The sequence below is a fragment of the Gobio gobio genome, assembly GCF_949357685.1.
Source record: "Gobio gobio genome assembly, chromosome: 20".
Taxonomy (NCBI): domain Eukaryota; kingdom Metazoa; phylum Chordata; class Actinopteri; order Cypriniformes; family Gobionidae; genus Gobio; species Gobio gobio.
The window spans coordinates 146,378-160,000 of record NC_137113.1 but is presented as its reverse complement, the minus strand read 5'-3'; the positions used below and the strand labels follow the sequence as shown (position 1 = coordinate 160,000).

General features: G+C 46.4%; 2 protein-coding genes across 2 annotated transcripts in view; one reads left to right on the top strand and one right to left on the bottom strand.

The window, feature by feature from the left end:
- Positions 1 to 13,623, top strand: part of lrit1b (leucine-rich repeat, immunoglobulin-like and transmembrane domains 1b) — a 49,762-nt gene that overhangs the window by 5,821 nt on the left and 30,318 nt on the right. The gene's annotated exons all lie outside the window — the stretch shown is intronic.
- Positions 1 to 13,623, bottom strand: part of rgrb (retinal G protein coupled receptor b) — a 40,361-nt gene that overhangs the window by 3,800 nt on the left and 22,938 nt on the right. The window contains exon 5 of the mRNA XM_079845398.1: positions 7,246 to 7,363. Within this exon, the coding sequence (XP_079701524.1) occupies positions 7,246 to 7,363 (118 nt within the window). The remainder of the gene's footprint in view (positions 1 to 7,245; positions 7,364 to 13,623) is intronic.

The window sequence follows — 13,623 nt, the reverse complement described above, 5'->3', positions numbered from 1 at the left end:
AATACTGGACTACTCAAACCACCCCCTACCTTGATCATTACAGAGGCCTTATTGTACAACAACTTTATCCAAGAGATCATTTTTTTTCCAAAACCAAAAACTTCTAAAACCTTAAAAAGATATGCATGCCCAACCCGGTCAAAGGCTTTTTCTTGATCAATTGACAAAAGTCCGATATCACAGTTATTAATAGTTGAAACATCAATGACATCCCTTATTAAAAACAAATTGTCCATAATGGTACGACCAGGAATGCAATATGTTTGTTCCTTCTTCACCACTATATGTAAATATTCCTTAAGCCTATTGGCTAAACACTTAGATATAATTTTATAATCTAAACACATTAAAGACACTGGCCTCCAATTTTTCAACAAAGCCAAATCTCCTTTTTTTGGAAGTAGGGATAACACAGCCCTTTGACAACTAGTTGGAAGTAGTCCTTTTTCAAAACACTCACAAATTACTTCATAAAAATCCATGCCTAAAATACACCAGAAAGTCTTATAAAATTCTGCAGGCAGACCATCAATTCCTGGTACTCGACCAGTAGAGAGTTGTTGAATGGCTTCAGAAAGTTCATTAAACGTGATCATCTTCTCAAGCTTTTCTTTGTCCACATGTTTCAGTTTAGGCAACCCTTGCAACAGTTCATCCATTCCTTCAGAGTCACATTCAGTTGATCCAAACAGTTCCTCATAAAAGTCAATAGTCATTTTTCTCATTTCCAATGGATTTGAAGTCAATGTCCCATTCTCACGACGCAAACAATGTAAAACTTTCTGTTGCGCAGCTTTACGCTCTAAATTTAAAAAATAAGAAGTAGGAGCATCAGTCTCTTTAATAGACATTATCCTTGCTCTAATCAAAGCACCCTTGACTCTTTCCTCCAAAAGAACTTTCAGATCCATTTTCTTATCCTTTAAACCCTTAATTATGCTTGCATCATTGACATCAATCATACGTTCCATATCGTGAATGTCTTTCTCCAACTGTATTATTTTCTTTTTTATATTGACCGTGGAATTACAAGAATACTCCTGACAAAATATCCTGATCTGTGTTTTCCCAATCTCCCACCATTGAGTCAAGCTTTCAAAATGCTTCTTGTTCAATTTCCACATTTCCCCAAAAAAACGAAATTTCTCACAGAAAGAATTATCTTGCAATAATTTAATATTAAAATGCCAATAATAATTTGGACGTGACTCTTTGATCATATTAAAATCAATCGTAACAAAATGATGGTCAGAAAAACCATTCGGAAAAATATTTGCATTCATGATTCTGTTGTTTTCATTCTTACTAACATATATTCTATCTAGTCTTGCACCAGTAATAGAAGAATCCAACATCTTAATCCATGTGTACTGTTTAATCATCTGGTTTCTATCCCTCCACACATCCATTAATTCAAACTCTTTAGTTAAATTGAGAAGTGCATGACTTGACTGTGGGTGAGACTCTTCTCCATTTCTATCTAATAAAGAATTAATGGTGCAATTCCAGTCTCCACCCATTATCACACAAAAATTATCATTTTGTTGTCTCAAAATATTTTGTAATTTTCTAAAAAGTTCTACACGATCTGGCCCTTTATTAGGAGCATAAACATTAATGAACAAAAATACAAACCCCTTAATTTCTACTTTAACTATTAAAACTCTTCCTTTTTCTAGTTCCAAGGTTGACAAAACTTTCACATCCAATTTCTTTGAAAAAAGGATAGCCACACCCGCACTTGTGTTTGATCCATGACTAATAAAGCATTTTCCCTCCCACCATCTATACCAATCTATCTCATTGTTACAATCAGTATGTGTTTCTTGTAGAAATGTAACATTTATATTTTTTAAATTTATGATTTCAGCAACCATCGCTCTCTTGCTCCTGTCTCTTCCCCCATTGATATTTAAAGAGCCCACTCTTATAATCTCCATAAGAAGACTAAAAGTAAGAAGAGACAGACAGAAAAAGAAGGGTAGTAAAGTCACCTTAAGTGAAGTACAACTCATTTAGCCCAGCTGAATTTACGTTTTGCATGACTTTTTCCTTTTCTAAGCTTTGAAAGTATCTTTTTTAACCGGAATCTTTTTCTCTGACTCAAGCCATCTTCCCCAACCCTCTTCTGCCAGTAAAGAACTGAGGTTTCAAACTTTTTCAAATCAAAAAAAAATTCTTTACATCAACAGTTTTTCCAAAAGTCTCATCCATGAACTCATGGATGAGATTCCAAGATGGCGCCGCTATGTTTGGCCGGCCACTTGCTCGTCTGTTTTTCCCTGTTTGTTTTCGCTACAGTTTCGTCGCTTACTGTTTACGACCGTACCACGCTACTGGAATTGCGTTTCACAACTTACCGTCTCCTGAACTCACAGTCCTTTAATCTTCCACCACCATTGTTGTCATTAATTCCCCCTTTTCTGAGACGCCCTGTCTGTCTGCTACCAGGCAGTAAGCGCCGCAGAAGGCGCGGTCGGAGAGGCGGACAACATGTCAGGCTGAGGATTTACCTGGATTCATCGTCACAGAGGTGTGGAAATCAGCTTGGATTTGGCGATGCTAGAAGATCGCGGGAATGCTACCGGTGGCTTCGGCCGGTAAGCCCCTTCACTGGCATCCCTTCTCCGTGCTCCCGCCGTGTTGGAACATCCACCCGGGGTTGCATCCATGGAAACCTCCGTCCGATTCCGTGCGTTACATCGCCGCCTGTCAACAGCTTGACTACGCTCCACATGGCACTTTGCAATACCAGATCACTCAATAACAAAACATTTGTCCTCAATGACATCATCTCTTCTCATAATCTGGATTTGTTTTTCCTCACCGAAACCTGGCTTCCCCCAGGTGACGTCAGTGCTTTCTCTGAGCTCCTCCCATCTGGCTACCTTTACCTAAACTCCCCGCGGCAAGCGGGTAGGGGCGGGGGGATAGCCACTGCACATAGACAGTCCCTGAAGTGTCGCCAGTTGTCCACTAGAGGGTATTCCAGTTTTGAGCTGCAAGTATTTGTATTAATACTACCCAGTCCTATTCTTTGTGCAGTAATTTACCGGCCGCCCAAATTAAATAAAGTTTTCTTAACTGAGTTCGCAGAGTTCCTAACTGAGTTCCTGGCAAAGTTTGATAACATTTTAATTTGTGGTGATTTTAACATTCATGTTTGCTGCCCCTCTGATAAACCAGCTAATGATTTTAAGGCACTTTTAGCTTCATTAGATCTGGTTCAGTCCATATCTGGTCCTACTCATAGGTTAGGTCACACTCTTGACCTTATCATATCTCGTGGGGTGATTGTGACAGCTTGTGAGGTTGTGGATTTTGCCATCTCCGACCATTCCCTCATTCAATTTGACATCTGTGCTGTTACACCAGAACCTACAACTACTGCCCCTCATCGTCGTCGCATTATCACCTCATCTACTGTTGAAGATTTTATTGCTTCATTTTCCGCTTCTGACTTTGCTTCTGTTGAGTTAGCATCACCTTTTTGCCCGGACCATTTCATTTCTTCCTTCAACACCGTCTGCTCCCAGATTATGGACTCTGTTGCACCCTTTAAGGTGAAGTCGACTAATGGTCCTCTGGACCCGTGGCTCAATGATGCAACTAGGTCCCTTAGGCGCCAATGCAGACAGTTCGAGCGAAAATGGAAGAAGGATAGGTTGCAGGTGTCATTGGAGATGTTTAGAGCCAGTCTGGCCACATATCAGAGAGCACTGAAAGAAGCTAAAGGACAATACCTCTCACATCTCATCAACAGCAATAGCCACCGCCCTGGAATATTATTCAATACTATTAATTCTGTTATTAATCCGGTGTCTGTAGCCTTGATTGATGTTTCTGAAAGAACATGTAATGCATTCAAGCAACATTTTGTGGACAAGGTCATGGCTGTTAGGCAATCCATTATTCAAGACTCTACTGTTGTCATGCCGTCTCGTGCTGCGCAATGTGTGCTGGAGAACTTTGAGGCAGTTACTCTTGGGGAGCTCAAAAAAGCTGTCCTTGAGTTGAAACCTACCACATGCCCTTTAGACATTGTTCCTGCAAGGATTCTGAAGGAGGCTGTTGACATCACTGGTCCCTGCCTTGTCTCCTTCATAAACAGCTGTCTTACTTTGGGTACTGTTCCTACAGTTCTCAAACATGCCATCATTAGACCGTTGCTTAAGAAACCCAACCTTGACCCCTCCATTCTATCAAACTTCCGCCCTATTTCTCACCTATCCTTTCTGTCAAAGTTGATGGAGAAGCTTGTTTACTCCCAGCTACAGGCTCATCTGCAGTTACACAGCATTGGGGATACATTCCAATCTGGTTTCAGGACCAGGCATAGTACTGAATCTGCGTTACTGAGGGTACATAATGACATTCTTGAAGCACTTGACAGAAAAAACTCTATGGTTCTAGTTTTACTGGACCTTACCGCTGCATTTGACACTGTGGATCATGCAATTCTCATTTCTCGTCTACAACATGTTGCTGGTCTGCAGAAAGTGGTGCTGAATTGGTTCTTCTCATACCTCACTAATAGAACCTTTTCAGTAATGCTCAATGACTTTGCCTCCTCAGTTGCCCCTATGTCATCTGGAGTACCGCAGGGTTCCATTCTCGGTCCTATTCTGTTTTCACTCTACATATTGCCACTTGGGCAACTCATCTCCAGACACAACGTTCATTTTCATTTCTATGCCGACGACCTCCAGATTTACCTCCCTGTGATTCTGAGTAATCGTTCGTCCCAGGATCCTCTCTATAATTGTCTTCAGGACATCAAACAGTGGCTTTCCCAGAATTTCCTTCATTTAAACGAAGAAAAGACTGAGTACATCCTGTTCAGCCCGGATTCATCTAATAGTGCTTGTAGCTTTGGTCCTATGACACCTCAGTTTGCTCCGTTTGTACGTAACCTGGGTGTTATTTTGGACAAAAACATGCAGTATGATAAACAGATTGGTGCAGTAGTGAAGGCGAGTTTTTACCAGCTACGACTTCTTAGTAAGGTCAAATATTTTTTGTCCAGAGCCGACCTTGAAAAAGCAATTCACGCCTTCATCAGCTCGAGGATCGACTACTGTAATGCCCTCTATACTGGTCTAAATACATCACTCATCAGTCGCCTTCAACTGGTACAAAACGCAGCCGCTCGTCTTCTCTCTAATAGTTCGAAATGGTCACACATCACCCCTGTCCTCCGCTCGCTTCACTGGCTTCCAATGCAGTTTAGGGTGGAGTATAAAATTCTGTTGTTTGTGTTTAAGGCCATCCATGGTTTGGCCCCAGTATACCTCACTGATCTAGTAAAAACATATCAGCCAGCCAGAACACTCCGTTCCTCTGATCATATTTCTCTGGTTACCCCAACATACAGGTATAAAAAGTTTGGAGGCCGGTCGTTTAGTGTTCAAGGACCAAAGTTGTGGAATGCACTCCCTGCGCACCTCCGAAACATCACGGTGCTGAGTGTTTTCAAAACTCATCTGAAAACACACTTTTTTAATCAAGCTTTTGACTCTTAGCGCTGGACTTGCTTGGTTGGACTTGTTTTTATGTTGTCGTTTGATGCATGTTTTGGAAAGCGCTTTGTGCACCTTTTGGCTGCTGTAAGGCGCTATATAAATAAAAGAGAAAAGAGAAACTCATTTATTTCTTCCAACGAATATACTTGATCACAGGTAATCTGCGAGACATCAGATATATCTGAAAAATCAGATTGAACACTCTCATCATCATCATCACCATCCTCATTACCCATTTCCTTATCAGTTTCCAACACTAACTTTGGAGAAGGAAAAACATCACCACCTTCAGCCTTGGATTCTCCTTCCTCTCTGCTTTCAGTAACCATCTGATCTTCTCTCCTTATCTCATCTTCAACTTCAATTAGCTCCTGAACCTGTTTACAACAAACTTTTACATCACTTACAACAGGCTTACCATTCACAGCACGTTTCTGCTTTTGAACATTACCAGAACTGATTTCCTTCTGCTCTTCACTACTAAACAATTGAGCATCAGTAACACCTCCCTCTTGAAACTGTTCCAAACTATCTTCAACAAGATTCTCACTATTTAGCGATTTATCTTCTCTGCTCCTAGTTTTTTCTATCACTGTATGCTCTGTTCTCCCGTCCGAAATATTACTCGGACCAGCCTCACTCTCTTCACTTCTAAAAGGACACGACAATTTGTCAATGTCCCATTGAGCCACATTCAAAACACCTCATTTCTACAGCGCTGGCATACACCATATACGACTTCCCATCAAAAACACATCTAAACGAAACATTCAGATTCGGTGAATTCAGAAACATATACACCTGTCGTCGAAACGACAACACATGCTTCAAGGCTGCACTCTTGCATCCGAGCGGGACCATTTTAATGCCGCTTGCAAACTTCCCAAAGCGAGACAGTTCTCTTTCTATATCCGCGTCGGGAATAAACGGCGGAACATTGGAGATCGTTACTTTTGTTGTCGGAGAAACCAAAGGTTGAACTGGAACAATTTCCACTTACCGTAATTCCGCTTTCAACCAATCGATTAACAAGTTGCTCATCTTTCAAAAACACCACTACAGCCTTGTTCATCCGAGACGCTGATATAATATTTCCATGTCCCACTCTTTCTCCTACATCCAGCAATACATCTTCCACCGAAACTCCCGCATTACTAACACATCTAACCCCGTGTTTGAGTGACAAGGATGACGCTCCCACACTCCCATCCCACACAGGGCCATCCCTCCCAAACACGAGGTCGGATTTCAAAATGCACAGTAAATTGAGAACTAACTATAATCCAATTGTAGATTGTCACAAAATTTTCCAAAAATGAGCTATACTTAAATAAGAGAAGAAAAAAAAAAAACAACTGCGTGTCCCTCTCACCAACACGCACACCCTCCCATGCACTAGCTCCCCACTTCCCAGCATGAGAGAGAGAGAGAGAGAGAGAGAGAGAGAGAGAGAGAGAGAGAGAGAGAGAGAGAGAGAGAGAGAGAGAGAGAGAGAGAGAGAGAGAGAGAGAGAGAGAGAGAGAGAGAGAGAGAGAGAGAGAGAGAGAGAGAGAGAGAGAGAGAGAGAGAGAGAGAGAGAGAGAGAGAGAGAGAGAGAGAGAGAGACCTAACCCTTCAGCGGCACACCTGTGTTAAACTACAGGACGGAGAGTTTAAAGCTAGCCCCTTTAAAACTAGAATGCCTGTATTAGTATAGAAGCATTAGGAGAGTGTGTGTGAGTACCTTAAAGTTGTGTGTCTTTTTGAAGTATGCATAGATGGCATTGTAGGAGGACTGCAGGATGAGCACAGGGAACGCTAAATACAGCACTGTGATGGTCACCATGTAGCTGATGTAGTTCCTGAAGATCACAGCAGAGAAGAGGCAGCGCATTACTACTGCATGCACATTTACACCACCACAGATAATCTCATAATCACTAGTCATGTCCAGGCAGTATTTTCCTCAATGTTGTTTCTGTCTGATGATTAGGTGATGGTGTGAGGTGATGGAGTCAGGTGTGTGAGATGATGGAGTCAGGTGTGTGAGGTGATGGAGTCAGGTGTGTGAGGTGATGGAGTCAGGTGTGTTAGGTGATAGAGTCAGGTGTGTGAGGTGATGGAGTCAGGTGTGTGAGGTGATAGAGTCAGGTGTGTGAGGTGATGGAGTCAAGTGTGTGAGATGATGGAGTCAGGTGTGTGAGATGATGGAGTCAGGTGTGTGAGATGATGGAGTCAGGTGTGTGAGATGATGGAGTCAGGTGTGTGAGGTGATGGAGTCAAGTGTGTGAGATGATGGAGTCAGGTGTGTGAGATGATGGAGTCAGGTGTGTGAGGTGATAGAGTCAGGTGTGTGAGGTGATGGAGTCAAGTGTGTGAGATGATGGAGTCAGGTGTGTGAGATGATGGAGTCAGGTGTGTGAGGTGATGGAGTCAGGTGTGTGAGGTGATGGAGTCAGGTGTGTGAGATGATGGAGTCAGGTGTGTGAGGTGATGGAGTCAGGTGTGTGAGGTGATGGAGTCAGGTGTGTGAGATGATGGAGTCAGGTGTGTGAGGTGATGGAGTCAGGTGTGTGAGGTGATGGAGTCAGGTGTGTGAAATGATGGAGTCAGGTGTGCTAGGTGATGGAGTCAGGTGTGTGAGATGATGGAGTCAGGTGTGCGAGGTGATGGAGTCAGGTGTGCGAGATGATGGAGTCAGGTGTGCGAGGTGATGGAGTCAGGTGTGTGAGGTGATGGAGTCAGGTGTGCGAGGTGATGGAGTCAGGTGTGTGAGGTGATGGAGTCAGGTGTGCGAGGTGATGGAGTCAGGTGTGCGAGGTGATGGAGTCAGGTGTGTGAGGTGATGGAGTCAGGTGTGTGAGGTGATGGAGTCAGGTGTGTGAGGTGATGGAGTCAGGTGTGTGAGATGATGGAGTCAGGTGTGTTAGGTGATGGAGTCAGGTGTGTTAGGTGATGGAGTCAGGTGTGTGAAATGATGTGTTAGATGATGGAGTCAGGTGTGTGAGATGATGGAGTCAGGTGTGTTAGGTGATGGAGTCAGGTGTGCGAGATGATGGAGTCAGGTGTGCGAGGTGATGGAGTCAGGTGTGCGAGGTGATGGAGTCAGGTGTGCGAGGTGATGGAGTCAGGTGTGTGAGGTGATGGAGTCAGGTGTGTGAGGTGATGGAGTCAGGTGTGTGAGGTGATGGAGTCAGGTGTGTGAGATGATGGAGTCAGGTGTGTTAGGTGATGGAGTCAGGTGTGTTAGGTGATGGAGTCAGGTGTGTTAGGTGATGGAGTCAGGTGTGTGAGATGATGAGTCAGGTGTGTTAGGTGATGGAGTCAGGTGTGTGAGGTGATGGAGTCAGGTGTGTTAGGTGATGGATTCAGGTGTGTGAGGTGATGGAGTCAGGTGTGTGAGGTGATGGAGTCAGGTGTGTGAGGTGATGGAGTCAGGTGTGTGAGGTGATGGAGTCAGGTGTGTTAGGTGATGGAGTCAGGTGTGTGAGGTGATGGAGTCAGGTGTGTGAGGTGATGGAGTCAGGTGTGTTAGGTGATGGATTCAGGTGTGTGAGGTGATGGAGTCAGGTGTGTGAGGTGATGGAGTCAGGTGTGTGAGGTGATGGAGTCAGGTGTGTGAGGTGATGGAGTCAGGTGTGTGAAATGATGGAGTCAGGTGTGCTAGGTGATGGAGTCAGGTGTGTGAGATGATGGAGTCAGGTGTGCGAGGTGATGGAGTCAGGTGTGCGAGATGATGGAGTCAGGTGTGCGAGGTGATGGAGTCAGGTGTGCGAGGTGATGGAGTCAGGTGTGCGAGGTGATGGAGTCAGGTGTGTGAGGTGATGGAGTCAGGTGTGTGAGGTGATGGAGTCAGGTGTGTGAGGTGATGGAGTCAGGTGTGTGAGGTGATGGAGTCAGATGTGTGAGATGATGGAGTCAGGTGTGTTAGGTGATGGAGTCAGGTGTGTTAGGTGATGGAGTCAGGTGTGTGAGATGATGGAGTCAGGTGTGTTAGGTGATGGAGTCAGGTGTGTTAGGTGATGGAGTCAGGTGTGTGAGATGATGAGTCAGGTGTGTTAGGTGATGGAGTCAGGTGTGTGAGGTGATGGAGTCAGGTGTGTTAGGTGATGGATTCAGGTGTGTGAGGTGATGGAGTCAGGTGTGTGAGGTGATGGAGTCAGGTGTGTGAGGTGATGGAGTCAGGTGTGTGAGGTGATGGAGTCAGGTGTGTGAGATGATGGAGTCAGGTGTGTTAGGTGATGGAGTCAGGTGTGTGAGATGATGAGTCAGATGTGTTAGGTGATGGAGTCAGGTGTGTGAGGTGATGGAGTCAGGTGTGTTAGGTGATGGATTCAGGTGTGTGAGGTGATGGAGTCAGGTGTGTGAGATGATGGAGTCAGGTGTGTGAGGTGATGGAGTCAGGTGTGTGAGGTGATGGAGTCAGGTGTGTTAGGTGATGGATTCAGGTGTGTGAGGTGATGGAGTCAGGTGTGTGAGATGATGGAGTCAGGTGTGTGAGGTGATGGAGTCAGGTGTGTGATGGAGTCAGGTGTGTGAGGTGTGTTTGGTGATGGAGCTAGGTGTGTGAGATGTTGGAGTCAGGTGTGTGAGATGATGGAGTCAGGTGTGCGAGGTGATGGAGTCAGGTGTGTGAGGTGATGGAGTCAGGTGTGTGAGATGATGGAGTCAGGTGTGTGAGATGATGGAGTCAGGTGTGCGAGATGATGGAGTCAGGTGTGCGAGATGATGGAGTCAGGTGTGCGAGGTGATGGAGTCAGGTGTGTGAGGTGATGGAGTCAGGTGTGTGAGGTGTGTGAGGTGATGGAGTCAGGTGTGTGAGGTGATGGAGTCAGGTGTGTGAGGTGATGGAGTCAGGTGTGTGAAGTGATGGAGTCAGGTGTGTGAGGTGTGTTAGGTGATGGAGTCAGGTGTGTGAGATGATGAGTCAGGTGTGTTAGGTGATGGAGTCAGGTGTGTGAGGTGATGGAGTCAGGTGTGTTAGGTGATGGATTCAGGTGTGTGAGGTGATGGAGTCAGGTGTGTGAGATGATGGAGTCAGGTGTGTGAGGTGATGGAGTCAGGTGTGTGAGGTGATGGAGTCAGGTGTGTGATGATGGAGTCAGGTGTGTGAGGTGTGTGAGGTGATGGAGTCAGGTGTGTGAGATGATGGAGTCAGGTGTGCGAGGTGATGGAGTCAGGTGTGTGAGGTGATGGAGTCAGGTGTGTGAGATGATGGAGTCAGGTGTGTGAGGTGATGGAGTCAGGTGTGTGAGGTGATGGAGTCAGGTGTGTGTGATGAATGAGTCAGGTGTGTGAGATGATGGAGTCAGGTGTGCGAGATGATGGAGTCAGGTGTGCGAGATGATGGAGTCAGGTGTGCGAGGTGATGGAGTCAGGTGTGTGAGGTGATGGAGTCAGGTGTGTGAGGTGTGTGAGTTGATGGAGTCAGGTGTGTGAGATGATGGAGTCAGGTGTGCGAGGTGATGGAGTCAGGTTTGTGAGGTGATGGAGTCAGGTGTGTGAGGTGTGTGAGGTGATGGAGTCAGGTGATGGTGTGAGGTGATGGAGTCAGGTGTGTGAGGTGATGGAGTCAGGTGTGTGAGGTGATGGGGTGATGGAGTCAGGTGTGTGAGGTGATGGAGTCAGGTGTGTGAAATGATGGAGTCAGGTGTGTGAAATGATGGAGTCAGGTGTGTGAGATGATGGAGTCAGGTGTGTGAGATGATGGAGTCAGGTGTGTGAGATGATGGAGTCAGGTGTGTGAGGTGATGGAGTCAGGTGTGTGAGGTGATGGAGTCAGGTGTGTGAGGTGTGTGAGGTGATGGAGTCAGGTGTGTGAGATGGAGTCAGGTGTGCGAGGTGATGGAGTCAGGTTTGTGAGGTGATGGAGTAAGGTGTGTGAGGTGAGGGAGGTGATGGGGTTAGGTGATGGAGTCAGGTGTGTGAGGTGATGGAGTCAGGTGTGTGAGGTCATGGGGTGATGGAGTCAGGTGTGTGAGGTGATGGAGTCAGGTGTGCGAGATGATGGAGTCAGGTGTGCGAGATGATGGAGTCAGGTGTGCGAGATGATGGAGTCAGGTGTGCGAGATGATGGAGTCAGGTGTGCGAGGTGATAAAGTCAGGTGTGTGAGGTGATGGAGTCAGGTGTGTGAGGTGTGTGAGGTGATGGAGTCAGGTGTGTGAGGTGATGGAGTCAGGTGTGTGAGGTGATGGAGTCAGGTGTGTGAAGTGATGGAGTCAGGTGTGTTAGGTGATGAGTCAGGTGTGTGAGGTGATGGAGTCAGGTGTGTGAGATGATGGAGTCAGGTGTGTGAAATGATGGAGTCAGGTGTGTGAGGTGATGGAGTCAGGTGTGTGTGAGGTGTGTGAGATGATGGAGTCAGGTGTGTGAGGTGATGGAGTCAGGTGTGTGTGAGGTGTGTGAGATGATGGAGTCAGGTGTGTGAGATGATGGAGTCAGGTGTGTTAGGTGATGGAGTCAGGTGTGTTAGGTGATGGAGTCAGGTGTGTGAGGAGTGTGAGATGGAGTCAGGTGTGTTAGGTGATGGAGTCAGGTGTGTTAGGTGATGGAGTCAGGTGTGTTAGGTGATGGAGTCAGGTGTGTGAGATGATGGAGTCAGGTGTGTTAGGTGATGGAGTCAGGTGTGTTAGGTGATGGAGTCAGGTGTGTGAGGTGATGGAGTCAGGTGTGTTAGGTGATGGAGTCAGGTGTGTGAGGTGATGGAGTCAGGTGTGTTAGGTGATGGAGTCAGGTGTGTTAGGTGATGGAGTCAGGTGTGTGAGGTGATGGAGTCAGGTGTGTGAGGTGATGGAGTCAGGTGTGCTAGGTGATGAGTCAGGTGTGTGAGGTGATGGAGTCAGGTGTGTGAGATGATGGAGTCAGGTGTGTGAAATGATGGAGTCAGGTGTGTGAGGTGATGGAGTCAGGTGTGTGTGAGGTGTGTGAGATGATGGAGTCAGGTGTGTGAGGTGATGGAGTCAGGTGTGTGTGAGGTGTGTGAGATGATGGAGTCAGGTGTGTGAGATGATGGAGTCAGGTGTGTTAGGTGATGGAGTCAGGTGTGTTAGGTGATGGAGTCAGGTGTGTGAGGAGTGTGAGATAGAGTCAGGTGTGTGTGAGGTGTGTGAGATGATGTAGTCAGGTGTGTGAGATGATGGAGTCAGGTGTGTTAGGTGATGGAGTCAGGTGTTTGAGGTGATGTAGTCAGGTGTGTGAGGTGATGGAGTCAGGTGTGTGAGATGATGGAGTCAGGTGTGTGAGGTGATGGAGTCAGGTGTGTGAGATGATGGAGTCAGGTGTGTGAGATGATGAGTCAGGTGTGTTAGGTGATGGAGTCAGGTGTGTGAGGTGATGGAGTCAGGTGTGTTAGGTGATGGATTCAGGTGTGTGAGGTGATGGAGTCAGGTGTGTGAGATGATGGAGTCAGGTGTGTGAGGTGATGGAGTCAGGTGTGTGAGGTGATGGAGTCAGGTGTGTGATGATGGAGTCAGGTGTGTGAGGTGTGTGAGGTGATGGAGTCAGGTGTGTGAGATGATGGAGTCAGGTGTGCGAGGTGATGGAGTCAGGTGTGTGAGGTGATGGAGTCAGGTGTGTGAGATGATGGAGTCAGGTGTGTGAGGTGATGGAGTCAGGTGTGTGTGATGAATGAGTCAGGTGTGTGAGATGATGGAGTCAGGTGTGCGAGATGATGGAGTCAGGTGTGCGAGATGATGGAGTCAGGTGTGCGAGGTGATGGAGTCAGGTGTGTGAGGTGATGGAGTCAGGTGTGTGAGGTGTGTGAGGTGATGGAGTCAGGTGTGTGAGATGATGGAGTCAGGTGTGCGAGGTGATGGAGTCAGGTTTGTGAGGTGATGGAGTCAGGTGTGTGAGGTGTGTGAGGTGATGGAGTCAGGTGATGGTGTGAGGTGATGGAGTCAGGTGTGTGAGGTGATGGAGTCAGGTGTGTGAGGTGATGGGGTGATGGAGTCAGGTGTGTGAGGTGATGGAGTCAGGTGTGTGAAATGATGGAGTCAGGTGTGTGAAATGATGGAGTCAGGTGTGTGAGATGATGGAGTCAGGTGTGTGAGATGATGGAGTCAGGTGTGTGAGATGATGGAGTCAGGTGTGTGAGGTGATGGAGTCAGGTGTGTGAGGTGATGG